The following is a 22,021-nucleotide window of genomic DNA, read 5'->3' on the forward strand; positions in this document are numbered from 1 at the left end:
CCCCAGATCAACAGATGTTCTACTGTTACTTCATGTTTCCCTCTTAAGAAATTAGGAGGGAGAACAGCCCCAGTGTGGTACCCAGTGAGTGCAGATGCCTATACACAGTTTAACCTTTTTAAACTCCTGTTTTACTCAGCTTTAACAAAGCACTTTCCTATCTGCCTAAGACTGTGCAGCAGGTCTAGGTATGTAGGTCCAGTGTCTCCTGGAACAGGGACTCCACAGAGGAGGGTTGTGATATCCCTACTGGATTACAGGAGAGTCAACCACTTCAGCAACTGCACCTTTGGACAGAACCGCTGCTCCAATTCCCCCGAATTTTCCCAAATGTACCCTGGTGGAATTGCAGTGCAGAGGCTGCCCTGGAGCTGTGTCAGAACTAGCACCCCCAGCCAAGGAAGCCCGTGGTTGTCACTGGCTGCTCACTGCACAATAACAATACGATGGATGGCAGGTGGGGTGGGCTGAGCTCCTTGCTCAGTGTTACCAAACATCACTTACATCAAAAAATCTTCAGGACAACTGGAGTTTGGTTGTGGTCCTTGACAATCTCTTCTCATAGAACCATTTCTTTGGCTCCAAAAAGTGGAGTCAGTGATCAGAACACACGCACTTAAGCCTTGGTAATGCACTGGGGGCACCAGACCAACACTAACTCAGCTTCTCAGCATTAAAAAGGTGAGACTTTCTGGCTGACTTGTTCAGCAGTCTTGGAGGCAAGGGGAAGTCCTGATCCAGTCTGAGCACATTGCAAGGACAGGAAATAGCCTCAGAGAAATTAAAGAGGTAACATATCCTTGTTCTTCCTCATAGGAATGCAGAAAGGAGAAGAAAGGATTAGATTATTCAAGGCTGAGTAGAAAGAAATCAGCTCATGGTTGTTACCTACCTCAAAATTCACAGGATGGTCTTACATGACAAAGAGACTCCAGAACTTACCAAACAACTGTTTCTGTTACAGAATTAAAAAGCCTAATATAAAAGGCAAAGACCAGAAGACACAGGCACAACAAATAAATGTATAACAAATAAAAAAATTATAACAAATGAAAAGAACAAAAGTTGTATCTACTCATTATTAGGCCATCTCTGTTTGAACTCTCAAACACATAACTGTTAACTGACTTGCTAATTGTCTATGAAAATTGTAATTCAGTTTTCTTGACAAGTTTTGAAAACATATTCAAATATTAATAATAGAAAAATGAACCATTTTTATAACAAAAATCTTGATTTATTAAAAGCTGGAACTGGTTAAAAATAAATCCCTGACATAAGGTTCTTGTTAGCTTTAAACTGTAAGCATAAAAATACCCTAGAATTATGTTTTGGTATGGCTGAAATGTACACTATATAACACATAAAAAGCGCCTTGACTTGCTGCTATTATTTTTAATTAGGCTCTCCAGCACGTATGGTTTTACCTTCCAACACCAGTTCAAATTTGGGAAAAGGGAGGGTCTTACTCTCCAAACTCATGGGACTGGCAATTCCATGGCTCATGCCTTGGAGCACTAATGCATTTTACATTAGGTCTAAGCATCAGGAAATCCTGGCTTCTGGCGCCAAGCAGTTCAGAGAGATAATGACACACATCTGAAAACGAGGATTCGCCGTTCAACTGCCAGTATCTATTCTATCAAACAATTCACTCCTGCTTTGCTACAAATAGGACAGAACATTTGCAGCACTCCACACTGTTTCCAATTAGACTGTGTGTCTGGACTGCAGATAAATCCATGGAGCAATCATATTGAAAGAAGCCTTCCTAGAAAACAGAATTCTAGTGAGAAATCTGAGTATTTCCAGAGGCAACCATCAATGGGCAATTACTAAGTTTGCTGTGAGCCAAACTGCAGTTTTTCTGTTTCCTGGAGGTGAGCCTCCAAAATGCCTCAAAACACACAAGAAAATTCTACAAACAATTTAATTGGGTATACACCAGATGTATTTTGTTACTTATTTTAGTTGGAACACAATCCAATTAAAAAGCAGCTTGCTAACGTAGCTCCCTGATAAGGGACTGGAATTTGAGGCTGTGATGTACCTTAACTTTTAACGAAGGACACTTGAGATTTTTTTTGCCCCAGCTGAAAGCTTTCAGGCAAAACAAGAGTATCTTTGGGGTTTTATCTATGTTTACTGGAAACAGAGGAGTCTGCAAGCTCCACACCTCCAGAGGGGTGAAGACTGCTGGGAGCATGTACCCTACAGTGTTCTGGTTATAAAGAATTTGTCACCTCCTGATTTATGTGTCTATTCTGAAGGTGAATAGACTGAGACTGCAAGAGGAGCACATAGCTCACACTTCCCTCAGTTCCTCTGTCACCTGCATGTTCTGAAATGAAGGTTGTGTATTTGGAATCAATGAGTGCCAGCATCCCCTTTACAAACACAGGCTCCAAGCAAAGGGTTGCACACTAGTCTCAACTTTATGCTTACTGAATAGAAATACTTACTTTTTTTCTAGAGGATTCATCTCAAGTCCTGCTTTTTTTCCTGAGCATGTTATTTATTTTAATTTGTCCTTAAAAATGTTACCATTCCACCCTTGCTCAATGTTCAGCTTTCTGGTGCATCACAGATAGAATAAACCAACAAGAGTAACTGTCCATTGCCCTTGAACAATTACAAGAAACCAAAGTAAGGGAGAAAAATCTCTTTTGCTTTAGCTGTACATACTGTAAATTACTTACATTTTACAAATGGTGACTAACATTGTTAATGGTGAAAATAACATTCTTCCTTTGGAAAGGAACAATTTCAGCCACAGAGCTGGGTGTGTCCAGAGAGCATCCTGCTAAAGTGAATTCTGTACCTTGACTAACAAGTGTTTGAAATATTTGCTGCTAATGAATGCACATAATTCATGCTCTATAAAAGGCTTTTCCTAAACATTACAAGATCCACGAAGATTTCATTTTTGGAAATGAGTCTTTTCTATTTTGAACTCGTGTGAGAAGTCTACTCAGAAATTCAAACTGGAACAGCTTGCCTACATTCAGAGAAGGAGAGGTCATTGGCCGGGGGGGAATTCAGAGAAACATCTCCCAAAAGTCAAGCCAATGTCTTTTGCTCATCTAGCAAATCTTCCAAGTGCCCTCAGTAGGAGACTTAGGTTAAGGGAAAAACACCAAAAAAACCTAAGCCCACAGAAGTAGTTTTGGCAGCTGAGAAATTTATTTTAAATTTAAGATTATTGGAAACAAGCATCTTCTAGATAATCAGCATCTCAAGTCTTTCTTTAGACATTTCCCAACAACATCTGAAGAGCATCTGACTAATTGTCATAATGGGTCATTATGGCAGTTAGTTGTGTGTTCTACTGTTACTGCTCTATTTTACAGCTTTTGGAAAGCTATGATGCATTACAACACAGATGTTAATATGTTAAAATAAACATGTCATCCAGACAACAGAGTAGAACTGCTTTTTCAGTGTAAACCATTCCTTCTGCTATGGGGGCAAGAATCATTGACTACCCCAAATGAAGCCCTGTAAAGAAACTTGAACAGTGATTGTTGGATGATACACACTCTTTACAAAGAGCAACTTACTTGCCAGAGAAGGGATGCTGCCCAACCAGGTCTCCATTCTGGAGATGGTAATCCCCAAACACATCCGGACTCACCGCGCCATCGGGGGCTATCAGGCCATCTGTGAAAAGAGGAGAGATACAGTGACTGTGGGAAGGACCATGACTTCAGGGTAAGTGGGTGACACAACCTGTCCTGGTTTGTCTTAGGAATTCATTAGCAACTTAAAATATTTCTGTGAGGACCATCAATCAACAATAATATAGAAAACCAGCAGCTTCAAGCACCAGAAATCCCCAGAGGATTCCAAGGAGCTCAGCCTACTGCCCTGAAAAATGCTGTACCAAAGAAATAGTCTCTTAGCCCTTCTTCCTTAAGCCTGTAAAAGTTATTTCAAGACAGATCTTGTCTTTCCCATCATCAAAGTAAGCCCAGAGAAAAAGTAATTAAAAGGGCCAAACATTAATCTGGGCCACCAGCATAAAAGTAAAAAAGCAGCAGCAGTTCAAACTCTACCCTGCACCACTGCATCCCTTCAAACTCATTAAGAAAACCAAGAAAGCAACTTCCAACCTATTTCTTTTATCTCGCCCATCTTTTAATGTCTCAGAGCTCTTTCTTAAAAGGGCAGGCTTTTCATATATCCTCTCAAAACACAAGTTAGTTTTCTTGTGCTTCTTTTACAACACTGGCATATGAAGACACAGACACTTGTAAAGCCAGCAGTATTCCTTAAAGGCTTGAGTCTCTCCTTGCTTTATGAGGAAAAGAAGAAAATCAGGAGCTAACATTTTCCTTCTGTTACATCAGTGTAAATCCAGAGTGTCTTTGAAGTAAAGTCAGTGAACTGACCCCAGCTGAATAAGAACCCAGCTTAACTCTTTCCTGTTCCCATTCACAAAACACATTCCTTGTTAATATTAAGGGCACAGTTCTTACTTGGTAATTAGTATTAGGCTCTAATCAGATAAAAACCAAACTATTTGATTAAAACAGACCCTACATCAGTTTGTCTCCATTACTGTATGAAACTCCAGACCTGGATAGCAGAAAGCACCCCCATAAAAACAGGGCAGAAACAGGTACATTCAGACTGATACATCAATAGTTTAAGAAGAGGGAAGAGAGAGATTTCTAATGACTAGGAAGTTACAAATGCCATTCCACTTTAAAGAAAGAGAGATAAGATCCAGGGAGTCACAGGCCACTTAGCTTAACCTCTGTGGTTTCAAAACTCCTAAAACTGCCTGTGCAGGAAGCAGTGAAAAGTTACTTACAGACACAAGGGCTTAGAGATGACGACGCTGGCAATCAAACAAATCTCCCTGTGCTTTATGAATTCACCTGATGTTTTTTTGAAGATAATATAGTGACAAGTGATAAAAGGAATAGAATTGACACATCTAGATTTCTACCAGACATTTGATGAGGTGCTGCAGAGATTCATTTAGAAGATAATACCTCATGGGAAAGTGACTGAATACCACACAGCAGATCGCAAATGAAAACTGCCAGCCATGATCAGACCACATTTGAGCAGCATTAGATTGCTGTACATGGCTATGTTCTAATTGCACACATGTGTATACAGTATGGGAAGGAGTATTACTTGACAGGCCAGGGATCTGGCACAGATTGATATTGCTGCCTCTCAGCATGGTCAGTGAGACACTGGTGCTCTGTGGTATCATACAAATAGAACATGTCCAAACGAGAGAAAGGACAGTTGAAATGGCTTTTATTTACAGTCATACCAAGTTTGCCTATATCTCACCACCTGTTCTGTATTTTTTACTGAGAAATGGAGAGGAACATTATGGCTTTTATACCTGCAGCACTTCAGATCAAACCCAATCAATTCAAGTGACTATGCATTTTAAATAGTCAGGTTCAGTTAAAACTTATTTGAGAGCAGAGAGACTTAAAAATAACATCTGTCTTTACATTAGTAAAGCAAGCACTACGTTTTAACTCTGAGGCTAGAGCTACCACTACTTAAAGTGTCTTCAATCAAGAGTGTTAACAGTCAAACCATAACACTCAGAGTTATGGCTCACATGAATTTATAGGAAAACGAAAGCACATGGAGAGCATCAGCTGCATATAATGTGATTACACAGTTAAAGGACATCTGTTGTTATGTACATTTCAACATAAATTAGGTTATGTACTTTCAGAGCAAGAGAGACACTGAGCTCAAAGAAGGCAACTTCAGAGATTCTGCCACGTTTTCCCTGTAGGTTCAAATTACTGTGCAGGAGAGCGATCGGTCTCTCGTTGCAAACAGAACTAACTCATCTCGCCACGACTGAACTCCAGAACTACTTATGGCTGAAGTGGGACTGTTACTGAGTGTCAGCCATCAGTGCAGGTCAACTCTAAAATTATCAAATTGAAATACAGGTACTGAATTTCTTACTGTATGAAGATTTGTAGTTTTGTTGGGTTTTTTAACTAAGGAATGCTCTGTCCTTTGGAAACCCAAATAGCTGCTCCAGTTGGTAGAATAACCCGTAGCCTTTTCACAGGAATATTGTGTCCCTTTCAAGATGACACATCTCAAAAGTCTAAGTCCAGCAGATCTCAGAAGCACACCATTACTGACACTTGCTGGAATGAATTCAAGAAGTGAACCTGCATTTTGAATATAATCACCTACTCTTTAAAAGAGGGCAATCTTTAAAAACAAGGCACTTTTCAAACATCTGCAGAACATATCACTGGAAATCTGCCTCTCCTTTCCGGTCAAATATCGATTCCAACAAAAAAAAAAAAATAACATTAAGCCTGTAACAAATGATTAAAATCCAGGAAATTCAGTGTTGCTGGTGCCATTCCATTTCTAGCTCCCACTACTGGGAAAAGTCCCTATGAAATAAGCAATTAAGATTTGTAAAGGGGAGACTACAACAGGCAGGTTGGCACATCTTTACTTTAGGAAGCCCAGTGGAGACTTGATGTAAAAAAAGACCCTTAAAGGGTACAACACCTGGCTCCCACTGCTAAATTCTAACAGAGCAAGATAAAGCTACAGGATTCAAAGTACAAAAAAAATATGACACTAAAGAGGCAAGTTGCTATGCCTGACACATGTCATCAGAAGTAGAAGAGAAACTTTAAGTTCTGATATCCTTTGAGAACAATTTTTGAAATGCTACTGAAATCTTGCATAACTATTTTCTTGCAGCAACTACAAGTGAAGATTATGGGGTTTAGTGGTTTTGTTTTTCTAATTACTCTTCCTGCAAAATCCTACAGAGTCATAGAGCTTTGTGACTCATGATTCATGGCAAGGGACTGGACACTTCTGTGGAAAATGGAAAACAGAGTCTCAAACCCAGCAATTAAAAAAAAAAAATAAAAATCCATGCACACACAGTCATCCAGGAGTTTGAAAAGGATCTAAACCCACAAGTTCGAGAGGATAAGCCAACTCCTAGTTATGAAAAGTTATGAAGACATTTATCCAGTGAGCAAATTATTTCATGGTTGTCCCCTGCAAAGTTTTTCAAACCTTTCTCTGAAACAGCTGGCAACACTGGACGAGATAAATCAGTATCTTAATCCAGTGGGGCAATTTCCATTTTCTTAGTAACTACAAAATCTTCACAGGAGGAGAGAGACAGAGCAGATTCCACTTGAGATGCCCAGAACTGTGCCACTGAGTATTACTAATAGGATTAAGCCAAATGATGAGAAATGTCTTTGTCTTTTTCTTTTCTTTAGAAAACCTACTAGGGTTCATCTCAAATAAAAACATGACTCTTCCTAACAATAATTTGGGTATTTTTTAAAGCTTCTTTAAATTGTCAAATAATAGAAGTTTTTCATACAAGGAACTTAAAAAAATACCAAAACAACAGGTAGTTACAGAAGAGATTCACACCCTTCCCTAGATCCTAGACATACAAGAGCAAAAATCATACAGATCAAAGTCACAGAATGATGACATCTGCTAAGGAGTCTACAAGTCTGATGTGGCTCAACTGAAGTCTTTCATCAATACCTGAAATAAAAATTCCATTACAGAACTAACACATTAGGCAGAACAAAATTCAGCATAAATCCCATAGCTGTGAATTTAACAGGGATGAGAGAAGGTTTGCGTTTGCAGAGCAAACAAGCCACAAGAAATAGGTGTGAACAACAGGGCTGGGCCACCTTTACTCAAATCAATCATCATGGTCCATCAGCTCCCTGAGACAGGTCTACTCATATTTCTTAACATCATGGATATACAGTCCTCAATCCATCACTGACATCCTAACAAGGTCAAGCCCATCCCTGGCTGGCATCAGCGCTGCTCCCAGTGACACGGAAGGGAACTGTCCTGGTCTGAGCCCTTTGAGTCAGCCCCAGGTCAAGCTCCCACTCCAAACACAGAAGAGGCAATCCCAGTGCTGAATGCCAATAGCTGCTGCCTTACCTGCATTGTAATAGAGGTCAGGTCTTTCCAGAATATCCCCTTCATGGATGTAGGGCTCGATGGGATCATCACCGTACAGATACTGCTCACTGTCATCCATCTGCCGACTCTCCACCATCTCCAGCCACTGAGAGTTGTGCCATCGGAATTTCTCAGTCTGGATTTTTTTAGCCCATTCCTCATCATATTCCTGTCAGAAATCACCACATGGTATTTTAGGATGATTTAGGTATTAGGAATTCAATGTCAGCAAAAGATGTAGGTTCAGTGCCCGGTGACTTAAATCCTCTCTTCAGTTCCATGTCCTTTGAGCGAAGAAGGCATTTTGCAAGCACGGGGCATTATTCTGGTTTGTACCTGCAGCAGAACAATCTTCCTGCCATGGTTTGTAATTTTACACCATCCAGAAAAAAACTCCTGCTTTGAACAGAGCAGTTCCATCATCAGTCTCCTCATTTGGTTTAATTAAGAAGAGCCAATTACTGCCAATCTTCAGGGGGTTTTCAGCAATTAATTACTTACACTGGCCAAATACCCTGCACATCTTTATTAGATGAGCATTCACTAGGACAACTAGTTACTAAAAAACACAACAAAAAAGGCTGTGGTAAAAACCAATAAATTTTTATTTTATGAGCTCCAGTATGAATTTAATTTTCAGCTTCATGTCAAATGTTATGTTTAATATTGAACACCCACAAAAATGGTACACAACTAAAATCTGAGAGGAACTTCTCCAGAAAGCTGAGTAAAACAGGATGCAGGTTCCAGTCACTATGGAAAAAAATGTAGGCATGAAATTTCAGTCTGGATTACAGCCTGATTGTACTCAAGTGATGTGATATTTGATATAAAGGAGCATCAGAATGAAGTGACATAGCCTTTGGTCGCTGCAATCAGCTGTTCAGAGAAGGATCTTCTAAACAGACCAGACTATGTGGGCTGGTGATTACAACCAAGGGAACACCGACCTGTGGATGACACTCACTTTCTCAATCCCACTGGGAAGAGAGGGCACATCTAACGATAGGAAACTCATCAACATACGAAATCTGCAGATGGTATCAATTTGGGAATGTTCACAAATAATGCACCATAATTAGTACTTCTTTAAACCAAAATACTGTGAACAAGAGTAACATTCCTAACCAAAACGTTTCTGCTTGTGGGAAGAAATATCCTCTCCATTGTCTTCTAACCTAACTACAAAGGAGAGAAAAATTGAATATCATCTCCTAACTCTCACGGTGGTTAACATGTGATCTAGACAGACTTTCCCTGGAGATCTAGCTGGAGTAGTTTAAGGCTTTAAAAATCTGTTTTACTTAGCCCCATACAGGAAGAAGACACACAATTAGCGACAATGCCTTGGTTGTGGAAGTGGTAATTTCTTAAACTGTTCCTGCCAGACATGCCAAAAGAGATCTGCCCATAACCAGAGGCCAGAAACAAGCCAAGAAGGCAGAACAAGCTGGCTTAGTTAGCTCAGGTTAAGCTTCTGAAAGCCCTGTAGTCTGAACCTGAACTTTTAAATCAATTTTGTATTCAACCCAACCAACCTTTTCTTCTCTGCTATCATATGTGTTACACAGGTAACACTCCCTACCCTGTGCCTTTTCTGCCTTCTGACTGGTGGATAACTACTACTCTTAGAAATAACAGTGCAAAACAAGAGTTTCCCTGGAAAAAAGCAAGCTCATCACTGAGATTTATAAAATCACCGAAAAAAAAGAAAGACAGAGCATGACTTTCAATTATGACATCTGACCAGCATCTTGGAAACATCTCCTTTGCTGCATCTGCCAGAACAAAACCGTGGGCTATCTATTATGTCAGCCTCCAGCAGCTGGGAATTACTTACAAGCTTTAGAGGAACTCTTGTTACTGCCAGAAATCATACTGCAGGCTGAAAAAAACTGTTCCCAGAAATCATGATTGCAAAGAAGCAGGGGAAAATAAACAAATTTAACAAACAGCAAATTAGACTAATTTGTGGGAAAGCTGAATCCCTTTTACATTACCTTGCTTACCTTTAAAAGTTCTCAAAAGGCCAGCAGCTAAATCATCTAATTCACATTTACCATAACTGCACATTGAAAATGCCTGAATATTCCCAAAGTTCCAACCCTAAATGAATCCCACTTGCCCAGCATCACTGCTCCATTCCACACCACTGGCTGAACATGCTGAAGGTCTGTCAGAAACAGACATCAACTTCTTCCGTCCTTTTTAAAAAAATCAGTTAACATGACCCAGATCCTAACAGATTTTTCCTTTAGATGAAGACAGCAGAGCAGAATATTATTATCTATTGTACATTTCCCAACCTACATTAAGAGGCTTAAAATTCCCAGGTATTTTTCCTCAATTATTCATCTAAATTTTGGAAAATGGGATTAGCAATTGAATGGCAAATTAGCAGTTGTAAAATTGACCATATGTGCACATTATTAAAAAACCACAATTTATCTGTCCAAGTAATTTGGCAACTTTGTTCTGGTTGCTCCTTCCCAGTGAAACACAAGGTACAAACATTACAAAGAAGTGATCACACCAGAATTAGATCAATGATCAGTTTGTCAAGAGTTTCACTCTGGCAGCCATCCCAGAAAAGAATGATTTGCAATAATCTAGAACAATTTATATAACCTCAGCACAAAAAAGTTCATTTAAGTACTGCTAGATCAAGAATATGTCTGTAGATTTTCCATAGAAATGTGCAGAACCACCAACTGGGTAAATGATTAATGGAATAACATCAGAATGGAAGAAAAGCTGTAAATGCAGGACTACAGCCAAAAGGCACAAAGAAACCAAATTAAAGACATTTAGAGCAAAACAATTCCCTTAAACACTGCAAGTCTTCCAGTAATTATATTTTGAGCTATTAAAGCCTCTTTTTTTTTTTTTTAATCTTGTGTGGGGTATTTTTGTTTTGGTTGGGTTTTGGTTTTTAAACACATGAAGCACCCCTTCTTTACCAAGGAATTCCTGCAAAAATGAAGCCAGAAAACATCATGGAGATACAGCCATAGCTTTGAGTCCTCCAGCTCTTTCAAATGTTAGGCTACTGGGAAAGTGTCGGATGGGAGAAGGAGAAGAAAGTGAACAGAATGTGCCTATTCTCCAACACCCCTCCCTCAAATACTGCATGTTCAGAAACATAAAAGCAGGAATTCTGAAGGTTGATTTTATTCTCTTTGGAGCTCCCTGACATCACTGTTTTTAACATTCGGTTTCCATAAATCCCAAAGTGTCATAGAAGATGTATGGCTTGACTCTGTGAGGAATGTGCCATCCTTTTTGAAGTTCTACTTCCAACTTTGTTTACTACTGAACCATTGAAACATTATGAAGCGTTAACTGGCCCATTATCAGAGCGTGTCTGTTCCCTATCAGGGTCCCCTTTGTCACTGGCTTCCGTCACACCTTGTATCTGATTAACACACTATAGGATAACACAGAGCTACACAGATCTGCTTTGTGTTCTCTCACAGCTGATGAAAAACAGATTTTCCTTTTCGCTTTAATGTGGTTGCCCTTTAATTGGGTCTGTAATAGGGTTCATTTGATGTGATTCTCATACTGAACTGAAACCACTATACAGTAAGTAGATGCTCATTATGTTCAAGGCTCTACTTGATATGTTAAATTCTTCGTTACTGAACCATCCACAGAACACACATTTTAAGTGAAAGCCTAAATTAACCATTTATTAAGAAAGAAAAGATTTATCTTGCCTACCTATCCAAAAGTTAGGCATGTGATTTCAACTATGTGCCCCTACAAACCAAGGAGAGAAACAGATGTTATGGATCACCTTCTGCAGGTGTCTGCCACACCTACTTTAGGGCAAGTACCACCTGTGGGCAATTCCTTCACAGGAAAAAAAAAATCCTTCTACCACTTACACCTGTGCAACCCAGGGTCACTGCCTGCAATCCGGTTCATGGCTAAATATATTCTTACAGGAAGCTACAGAAACCTGTGAGATAAAGCTAATGGAAAGGCAAAGAAAAGAGTAACCATTCATGCCCTCCAAATTTAGATGCCTACATACAATGCACAGCATCCAAAAAGTTCCCATACTGGCAGTAGCAGATCTGAAAAACTTCTTTTCCCCTCTACTTTGGAGGAATGTAAGGAATCTCACTGGTAACCTGTTAATTAAGTAACAGATGGGTGGCTTAGCTCACCTTCCTAATCTTACAACTCCAAAGAGCAAGCACCAATGCTGGAAGGGAATGTGTCCCAGACAGGTTTATGTGAACACAACGACAATCAGGATGCTCCTGCCCTATCTGATGCTGCTGCAGTGTGGTTATTCTGCTACAGGCAGAGCCTTTCCTGCTGGGTAATGCTCTTTGCCACAAAAGGCTACCAGCACCAAAGCAGATTGATGGCACATTTACTAGTGAAGCTGAAGAGAGAAAACACTTCAGCAGCTCAACCTGCAGCCCCACTCCCTCACTGCCCTCTGCCCACCCCTCTGTACTTGGGTTTGCTACAGGATAATGGGGAACAAGAGGCACCACAGAAAGAGCATCTTGACAAGTGGAGAACCTTTTTTCCTGGAGTGACTACAGTACTCTTCATGGAGAGAGGACACCAAGATGGAGTCAAAGGTTATCTATTTTCAGAGCATGCTGCCTATTCAAATGAAGCCCACACCAAATCCCTGTGGTCTGCTCTTCTCTGATTCTAAGAGAGCTGGCCAACATCTCGCACAGCTGGCCCCAAATCCCAGAGCACCGAGGGTTCACAGCACATTCCTGCTTCTTATGTGAAATTCCAGCATCCCCAACATAGAGGACTTGCATCAGGGAGCTTAGCTAACAGGGAAAGAAGCAAGCTGTTCATTAACAATGCTTTCCATACAGGGCAAACATTATTTGGCATTTATTACAAATACGTGGTCAAAGAACAAAAGCTGGAAAAACAACTCAGGCATGAGGCCCTTCCTAAATCAATGCTGTAGCTATCTACAAGATATCTTACTTCTGCAGGAAGCATAATGATCCCCTCCTGATCATAAGAGAAACAAGATGGTACAGCAGGTCTGCATTCAGAGCTGTAAAGACACTGAATAGGGAAGTGGGGGGCAGACTAGAGTCCAAGGATCTGGTAATGGTTAATTAGATACCCTTTGAATAAATGAGGAAAATAATTTGACTGCAATAAAAGTGAGGTAGGAGCAGAAAAAGAATAAGAAACCTGAGAGATTAGTAACCTCCTTGGCTCTTTATAATATTGCCCAAGGTGAACAGAGTAAAACCATCTCAAATAAGCTGACATCTTTTTCCACAAGCTTGGAGTTGCAGGTGTCCAGGCTTCTGAGGCAAAGGAAAAGGGAACTTAATTTGCTTGAGACTCCTATACCAGCTGCTGATTCCAGGCTTTCAGCTAAGCTGTAAGACCTGTCCCACCTTAGGGGTACAAGTACACTAACCTACTTCCTTGGTGTCAAAACTCAGGACATGACACAGGACTGAAGCATTCCTAAATCATCAACACAGACCTGCTTTTTGACAAAAGAAGTCAGTCTCAGTGCAAAGTCTGGTGTGCAAGTCTCAGTGCATACTGTGCTAAAGCAGCACATCTGTTTCAGTTCATCAATGGCAGAGTCCAGCCAAGTTATATTAAACAAATCATCACTAGTGTAACATTTCCATAATTTCTGTGACAATTACTTTACTACATTTCTCCCCTAAGGCTTATAAGGCATCTCATTTTCTTCAGTGTTATTTCAATCACACTATATAGAGCTCACTGATGAGTGAAAGAAGCATTTGTCTCCCTGAGAAGAAATTATTTTCAAATCTATTCTCCAACATTTATTTTCTGATTTCCATCATCAGAGGACCTAATCCTGTCAGCATGTATGGAACAAGATGACTGAAAACTGAAGGTTTTCTTGGTGGGGATTAGCACAGGTAAGAAGTTCCACCATCTTGGAGACTATTTCTGTTCAGACACCTCAGCAGGCACTGGTTGTGTAAAACTGACACACAACCAAACACCTCTGTGTTTCCAGGCTGCTTTAACATTCCTCAGAGCTGAATGGCAAAACACCTATCAAGATCTGAGGTTCTGATAACCCACTCTCTCCTAGCACTGCTCATTGACTCAGAATTAGCATAAAGATTATCTCTTCTTAGGACAGGAAAAAAAGCCAAGTACATTTTACTCAGATGGTAATACTGGATATGAAACTATGTCTTTATAAGTTTATTCTTCTCGATCCTATAAAATACATTTTGCTTAATAATATTACTAACAATTTTTCAGTAACTAGATACCACTGTGCACCACATTGTAAAGCTTCCCCATGTGAACAAATCAACATGTGAGTCACTTGGAAGCTGCACTGGCCCCAAGGCAAAGCAAGTTCTGGATGCACTCAGATTGTCCAGCCTCACCCAGAAGACAAAAAAAGGCCTTCTACTGCTTCCACTGGAGATGTCCCTGAAAATAACTCCTCTTAATAAGCTGAACATAATGCCCATCATAAATAAGTACTAAGTGCAAATTCATCTGAGTTTAAATCTTGCCCCTAATGAATGTCATCAGTAACTCTGCCATTAAGTAGTGGAGCACGATTTTCATTCCATACCTCCACGAAGCAAAGACAGAGCCAGATAAAAAGAATTCCAGCACAGCAAATGTTACGTCATCTTACTATTTTTAGGGGGAATATTAAATTAGAAGACATTACTAATGAGTATAACAGAAAAAGGCAAACTAGACTATAGCATTGTGCAGTGTAAGTTCAGTCCCACACTACATTAAACTTTTCAGAGAACAAGCTGCAATATGTGTAATTCAGCTGGAGAAGAAACCATGTAGATGACTGGAAAAGCATTAAGGCAGTCAAAGACACCGCTGCTCTTGACTCAGTTAAGTTCTCTTTGGCTACAGGATTCCATTTCATGACAATTACTCTGTATCCAAAAGGATGTACAGTCAGTACAATCCTAAGACACCAGAGATGCTGAAATTCTTTTTGCCCATAGAAGTCAAGTCAATGAAACAGGTCAGGAGGCATTTTAACAATGTAATGCATCTTTTTAGTAGCATCAGTTTCACCATGTATTTACTTCAATGAAGAACACCCTAGAAAATATTAATGCTTCTGCAGGCAAGGATCCCCAGAAGCAGAGTACACACACTGCAAGAGCTCATAAAGCAACAGCACTTCGTAATTTAGTATTCTTTATTTCAAGCTAGCAGTTTATTACAACTGTCCCAGTTTATTGTGATCCATGGATGGCTGGACAAATTAAGTTATGTAACTAAAAGAAACCTATCCAAGAGCTGAAGACAGTATTAGAGTGACTGTACCCCCAGCAGGAAACAGCCAGCTTCAGGATCACAGCCATATTCTCCTTTTGAAACAAATACTGGCATCAGGCAATGTAGAGAAGCTGAATAGAAGCTGCTGGGGAACAAGAGCCATTTGTTTGGAGAACTAAGAAATAATGAAGGCTTGACACACTTACGTAATGTGATTAATTTATTTAAGTCTAAAAGCACTCTTTAGAAGTGTCTGTACTGCAAAGCTAACTGGTATGAATTTTCAGGTATATATGCACTTTTGGGAAGTTTGATATGCAGTCTAACGACTGTCATTGTGCCCTGCAAACTCACCTTTTACCTGTATGATTAGAAAGTTGCACATGACACATATTTTCAGTTTGCAAGTTATTGTTACTTAGTTACTTTAGAATTCTCACATAAAGAGGCTGTGGAAGGACAGAGGATAAAAAAAAAGTCAGACCTACCGCTATAATATCCAGAGTGTTGTCACAAACCTTGCGGATCTCAGCGTTTTTATCGTGCATCAGGTCTATAAGATATGCTGGGGCTTCTGGAAAGAAACTGTTAAGGATAAAAACAACTTTTTTTTTTCCTCCCACAACTCTGGGTTCTTCAAACTGCAAGTTTCACTAAGAACCAGAGTCAGGAATTTTTCATCACATGTAGAGTTCAGCAGCCTTCCCCAAACCACTTTTTTTTTCTTAAGTCCTATTCTAAGATACCCAAAGAGTCCTCAAAACTGCTGAAGAAAAATTACATGTCCCTTACAAAGAAAATGCATTCTGATCTGTTACAGGAAATCCATGCACTCAAGGTTTCAGTCCACAGGGCAGAGATTCTTTAGAGATTTTTGTAATTTTTAGGGAGTCTACTTGTTTCCAATGTATGTGTCTAAAAAATACTGAAGATAATCTATTGTGCATTAATACTTGCTCAATCTGAGCAATAAAACCATTGTCCAAATGCTGGTGCTTTATCATTACAGATATAGGAAGAGATGCAACTTTTTATTTTTATTTTCTTAAAGCCAGCAACCTAGGGGTCCAAACAGGAGACAAAGAACAACATCCTAAATGGTTTCTCAGATATTCCACTGAGCTTAAAGGAAAAAGAACATTAAGAAGTATTCCCTGTATTGTTAGCAAAGTAATCACTAGCTTGCTCTCCCTACCAGGGCTCAATTCAACCCACTCTGTTCTCTTCAACTGAATTTAACATCCAGTTAAGGCCCACAAACTTCAGACCATACACATATATGTATAAATGGTGCAATGCAAGAAGTTTGCCTACGCCCTATATAAGTTTTTCTATGGAGTGTGAATTTCACTACAATTTGCAAAACAAATTCATACAGTAAATCAGACTGGATTGCAACTAATAAGTCATCTGGTTCAGTGAGCCCCTCCTACGCCCCTCCCTGTTTCAAAGCAAACTAACTTTTAATCTTTACTATTAATCTTGCAGTCACTCTACAAGCCCAGGCTGCTTGGGTTTTTCATTCAGCTGAAATAAACCATTTACAAAGAAACCTCTGAGATCATGAGCTTAATGCAAGAGAAATGTGGGGCAAATAACCAGCAATGGCAAATTAAGTGCTGCAGTTCTAAATGTTTAACCATTAAAAAGATATGAGTTTCCTTGATAATGACATCTCTGGTGGCTTGGTGGAAGACCATCTGATAAAAGACATAGATGATCTGGCAGACAAACTCATCGTCTTCCTGCTGAGCTGCAAGGAGAAAAAACCCATCACAATTTCAAATCTCACAAAGAGAAACTCTTGATGCTTAGAGAGCCGTGGAGGTGTGGGAAAACCCAAACCTATCAGATCACTAATCAGTACCTATCAATAATGGAGTAATTGCTCCTCCTTCCACATACAAACACCTAACCCTGCCTTGCAAGACCACATGGATGGTGCACTCAGTTACAGCACAGCTACACCAACCACAGCTCTTGCTTTTCAGAGAAGTCAAGTCAAACACAGCAAGGTACCATTGAGAAGCTCAATGAGTGCAGGGATGATTCCAGATTTAGCCAGAAGAGCAGCGCAGGAGTCGTCCATGGAAACAGTCCCGATCATTATCACCACCTCCAAAACAAGGTCATCTTCCGCAGAACCTGCTGAGTCAGAAGGCAGGAGGTGTTACCTCTCAGGAATTCTTAATCTCCTGGCAGTTGTATATTTATCTGTAGACATGATTCTGTTCTTCAGTGTTATGTTTTCCTCAGCAATCACAAATTATAAAGGTAAACAGATTTGACTCTGAGCACTCTAAATATTCTTCAAGAGACTCTGCTTTGAAAGACAAACCAGACTTTGTACAGACCTGGTTTTAGTTTATCCTTGAGGTATGGGACCAGTTTGTACTCTTTCAGCACAAGTTCCCAGTCCAGATCAGGTAAGGTCAAATTTGCAAGTGTTCCCAGGCATTCAATCACAAATTCCTCTTCCTCATCATTTGATACTTGAGCTGCTAAATCACCAACATAATCCTAAAAAAAATACAGCAACAACCATTACAGGTGGATAATCTGGGGTTCTGAAGAACTCACCTCAGTCAAACTAAAGCTAGTTCTCAAAAGAACACTAAGGAGACTTTGCTCCTGAAATGGAGACTAATAAGGCAGTTTCAATTTCAGCTGATGACTAATCCAAGAAAACATTTCACCTTTCTTTCTCTCCATCCTTTCACTTTCAAGAGATGTAGATCATTTGTTCAAATGATCCAAAAGTAGTTACTACACACACAGTTTAAAGAGTTGTTAGAAAATAAGGAAAGAAGTTAGTGAACACCATACTGCATTAGTGGCAGTAATGGAGTCCTCTTCCTAAAGATTTTAATAAATAACTACAAGATTTTCAGAGGGCATAAACAGGGGAATAATGGATTCTACTTACTAATTCCATACAATGTGATTTTCAATCCTCATTACCACTATGATTAGAATGTTGATTTTCCTTCTTTCTTTTGAAAGGGTGGCTTTACATGCTTAATATTTAAATAGTTAGTATATAAAATTTTAAAATACCTATATACAAAACACAGTGGAAAAAAAAAGCATTTTATTTTGCTCTCTAGGTCTAAAAGCAGAAATTTAGGACAACTTAATTGTTATGGTGTTCACCCCAGCAGCTGGGGTTTTGTTTTGTTTGTTTGCTTGTGTTTGTTTTGTAACTTACTTAAGATCTGTTTTCCCCATGGGGGCATCTAAACCCTGATCTACCAACTGAGATAGCCTTATAAAACAAAACATAAATCAACCCATGACAGACAAGAAAACAAACTGGACACCCTGCAAAGACAAACCACAGCAGCTCTCCAAAGCCAGTCTTTTCCAGTAGGAAAAAATCAGAGATCACATTAGGTAATACATAGTACTTACAATAAACTGGCTTTTAGTTGGCCCATCATGTTGGGAAATATTTCTGATCATCTTCATTAACAATGGGTCCTTAAATTTCAAAGCCCGCTTCATTAGCATTTTCAAACCATTTCCTGAAAAGAAACAAATACTTAGGAAATCCTCCAAATAAAAAAAAAAATCAGGAAAGTATTGGCTGGTCAAAAATCGACATGCACACCTACACAAAAAAAAACAACTTCAGAAGTTTAAAAGGAAAAAGTGAAAAATCTAGAGAGGATAAAATCCTGTTGTCCACACAGCCACAGCTTTTCAGAGAGATGTCATCAGTCTGTTTTTCAGATCTACATGGATATATAAGAGATGTGCTGGCCATGCGTTGCTGCTCAGTGTCACTCCTGTCACCAAGACCAACTCTGAGGAGCAGATGGCCATTTGCTCACAATCATTACCCAATCAGATTTATTTTCTTCTTAAAAATACACATTTCTAACTCACTCAAATATACCTCAGTTCACTTACCCTCACAGATAAGCTGCACATTTCTTTTGTTAGCAGCAAGGTTAATACAGAAAGAAATAAGTTCCAGGTCAACTCGCTCATCAGGACATTCAAAAAGCATCTTCATTAACTGCCAAGAAACACAAGCACACTTAAGTCATTAGTCTTTCCAAAGCATTAGAAAAGCAATGTTATGATACCAACTACAGTACCTTTTTTGAAATTAATACTCAGCATTTCTACAGGAACAGTAAAAATTACAAAGGTCCAAGGCATAAGATGTATAGTTCCATTATTTAGGGATAACAATGCTTGAAAAGTGCCAAAAATGGCAGTCACTCATCACCTTAAATTAACTTGGCTTAAGTTACATTTTATTGCTACCACTGAAATTTTTATTTTTACTGGTTTTTTATAGTTGTGATAAATCGGATATATTTGTTTTGAAAGCTTAGGTAGACTTAATATAGGAAAAAAACCCCACAATGTAGTTCCACAGAACCAGGTTGTTTAATAAAAATATGACTCTAAACAGATACTTAATTGCAGATTAATTCCACTATTATTTTACTACATTGATAGGTAAATTAGCTGTATCTGCAGCAATGTGCTTGATCTTTGCAGCTTCCATTCCTGGAGCTGATCACTGCCACATACTAAAGACTTCCCAGCAGTAATCCTATTTTTTTGGTAATGTTAACATAAGAAGACAATCACCTATAATCCTGTTCCAACTGTTTAGCAAGTTCCAGGGTGAATTCCCAGGTGATTCCTTAGTCTAATAACCTATGGACTGGACTGCCATCACTTTATACACCTGGCACTGGGCTGGCTATCTGGCTTGTTTGGTTCAACATGAACCTTTGCTGAAATGGCATTCTGAATATACCACCATGACTCAAATACATCCATTTCTTTTTCCTCTGTTTCCAATCCTGGCAGACAAGTTGTACAGCTTCAGGGCTGCAGGACATCACCCTGTTTGCTCCTCAAATCCACTCAGGTCATAAGACACGTTTAGATTATAATGTAAAGTAGTGGGATGACAAGACCAAGATTACTGGAAGAAGAAACTAAACCTTAACATAAGTGGGACACAAGGTACAAAAAACGTAGCTCAGCTTGTGTCAGAAAGGGGTGGGAAGAGAAGAAAGCAATTAAATTGAATGATTAACTAATCATTAAATATTTGCATGCTTGCCCCCTGGTGGAAAGACAAGTTTTTAATGCACTAAAAACTAGAGAGTGGGTGAATAACACATTTAGAGGGGAAAATAAGAACAATAGGATTGCAGGAATTTCACTCCAAAGCATTTTACTCTGACCGTTCTGCATGTTAATCTATTGCCAGATAGAAGGCTGTCATTCCAAATGAACCCAAGTAAAATAAAATACCAAACTATGTTACAACATAGCTATTTCTCTTTTTTTCTAGGACTTCCACAGACTGATTTTAAAAATATCATTGATTTCTTCCTCCCTTTCTTAAAAAGGTTGAATCAGATTTCTCTAAGTTGTTTTAAGAACTTATAAAATCCCTAGGTTATTAAATCCATAAGCCTGACAGTCACAGAAGAGTGAATTAACAGAGAAGAAAGTTGCCACTTAACAAGTAGAACATGAGCATTCAGAAATCACCCCCTGCAACTCTTCTGTTACAAAACCTTTAAAAACAGATTTTTAAAACTCTTCAAATAATTTGAAGGGAAACAGTCTCATTACTTACACAATACAAAATCTGTGGAAATTAGATGTTTAACAAGATGGGATTACACTGTTAATTACTGAACTACTTCTCTATAAAAAGAAAAAAATATATCCAGTTTCAATTAAAGTCGTTCAAATTTTAAAATAATAGTTTCATACTAGTTCCATGTTTCCCATTATGTCTTCATTTAATGTGATTGCTTCTTGTGCCACTTCAAAAGGAAGAGTAATTGCTGCCAAATAGGAAATATTAAAATTAAATTTGTTCTGCTTTTACTATGTCCATTGTCATCTTTTACTGATTTAGCAGGAAGGCAGTAAAAAGACTGCAGCATGTGCAATGAAGAGGCAGTAGTGTTCAATCAGACAAGTCCCATATTGAGTATCAGATACCACAGACCAGGACTGAAATCACTGTGTCTAGACTCTCTGGCACCTGCCTTCACTTATTTACCAGTGACCAGAGGCCAACCCCCACAGCTCTCTGTTCACATACACCTCTGTCCAACCCCCTCCCCAAGCCCAGCTCCAACATCTTTGAATGATTATGCCAGAACTGCATGCCTCAGGAATCTCTCCTGACCGGCTACTCCCCAACTCCGCCGTTTGAAGTGATGCTCTGGTTTCTGAACTTCAGCAGATAATGGCGGACAGGAGCAAAGGGTGCTGTCAAGAGAGGACGTTTACCAGCATTAAGCTGAAAAGAAGCTTAGAGATCAAAGAGGGGCCAAACAGGACAACCGTGGTGGAAAACATGTGGGGAGCTGCGGAGAACCTCGCACACCGCTCCGCGGTGAAATATTAAATATCCCCATGACATCACTGCCCAACCATGCCCTTTGATTGGCCACGTTATTACCAATAAAGGCTTTTATAAGCATCTGGATGGCATTTGCACCTATTTAAACAAAACACGCATTGCTGAGGTCTAAACAAGAATGAACTGTTAATACTCACTTTTAACTGTTACTAGAATAGCACCCACTAACTCCTGCCATCCGCGAGGATGTGGACCTGGGACAGCACGCGCGAGCCTCGGCCGGCACTTCACGCCCTCCAAATTACAACGGGGCCCTGATTTTTCCAAGCACTTTCTACAACAGCTAAACGTTCATTATTGAGTATCTGCCAGCTTAGACGAACGCCTCAAAAAGAAACAAACCCA

General features: G+C 39.4%; 1 protein-coding gene across 5 annotated transcripts in view; it reads right to left on the reverse strand.

Moving 5' to 3' along the window:
- The window catches only part of KIFAP3 (kinesin associated protein 3), a 66,294-nt gene that overhangs the window by 15,543 nt on the left and 28,730 nt on the right, over positions 1-22,021 (reverse strand). For 3 of the 5 annotated variants that reach the window (XR_010432634.1, XM_064664287.1, XM_064664289.1), the window contains exons 12-19: positions 19,171-19,279; positions 18,670-18,782; positions 17,613-17,778; positions 17,278-17,406; positions 16,912-17,011; positions 15,747-15,831; positions 7,966-8,155; positions 3,561-3,660 (exon numbers count right to left, since the gene is read on the reverse strand). Coding sequence is in view for 4 of the 5 variants with exons in the window: in XM_064664287.1 (XP_064520357.1) it covers positions 3,561-3,660; positions 7,966-8,155; positions 15,747-15,831; positions 16,912-17,011; positions 17,278-17,406; positions 17,613-17,778; positions 18,670-18,782; positions 19,171-19,279 (992 nt within the window). In the remaining variant the exon portion in view is untranslated. Of the gene's footprint in view, positions 1-633; positions 2,623-3,560; positions 3,661-7,965; positions 8,156-15,746; positions 15,832-16,911; positions 17,012-17,277; positions 17,407-17,612; positions 17,779-18,669; positions 18,783-19,170; positions 19,280-22,021 lie in introns of those variants that run through there. The other 2 variants (XM_064664290.1, XM_064664288.1) reach the window with 2 other exon arrangements.

Source organism: Pseudopipra pipra, chromosome 9 (assembly GCF_036250125.1).
Source record: "Pseudopipra pipra isolate bDixPip1 chromosome 9, bDixPip1.hap1, whole genome shotgun sequence".
NCBI classification, from domain to species: domain Eukaryota; kingdom Metazoa; phylum Chordata; class Aves; order Passeriformes; family Pipridae; genus Pseudopipra; species Pseudopipra pipra.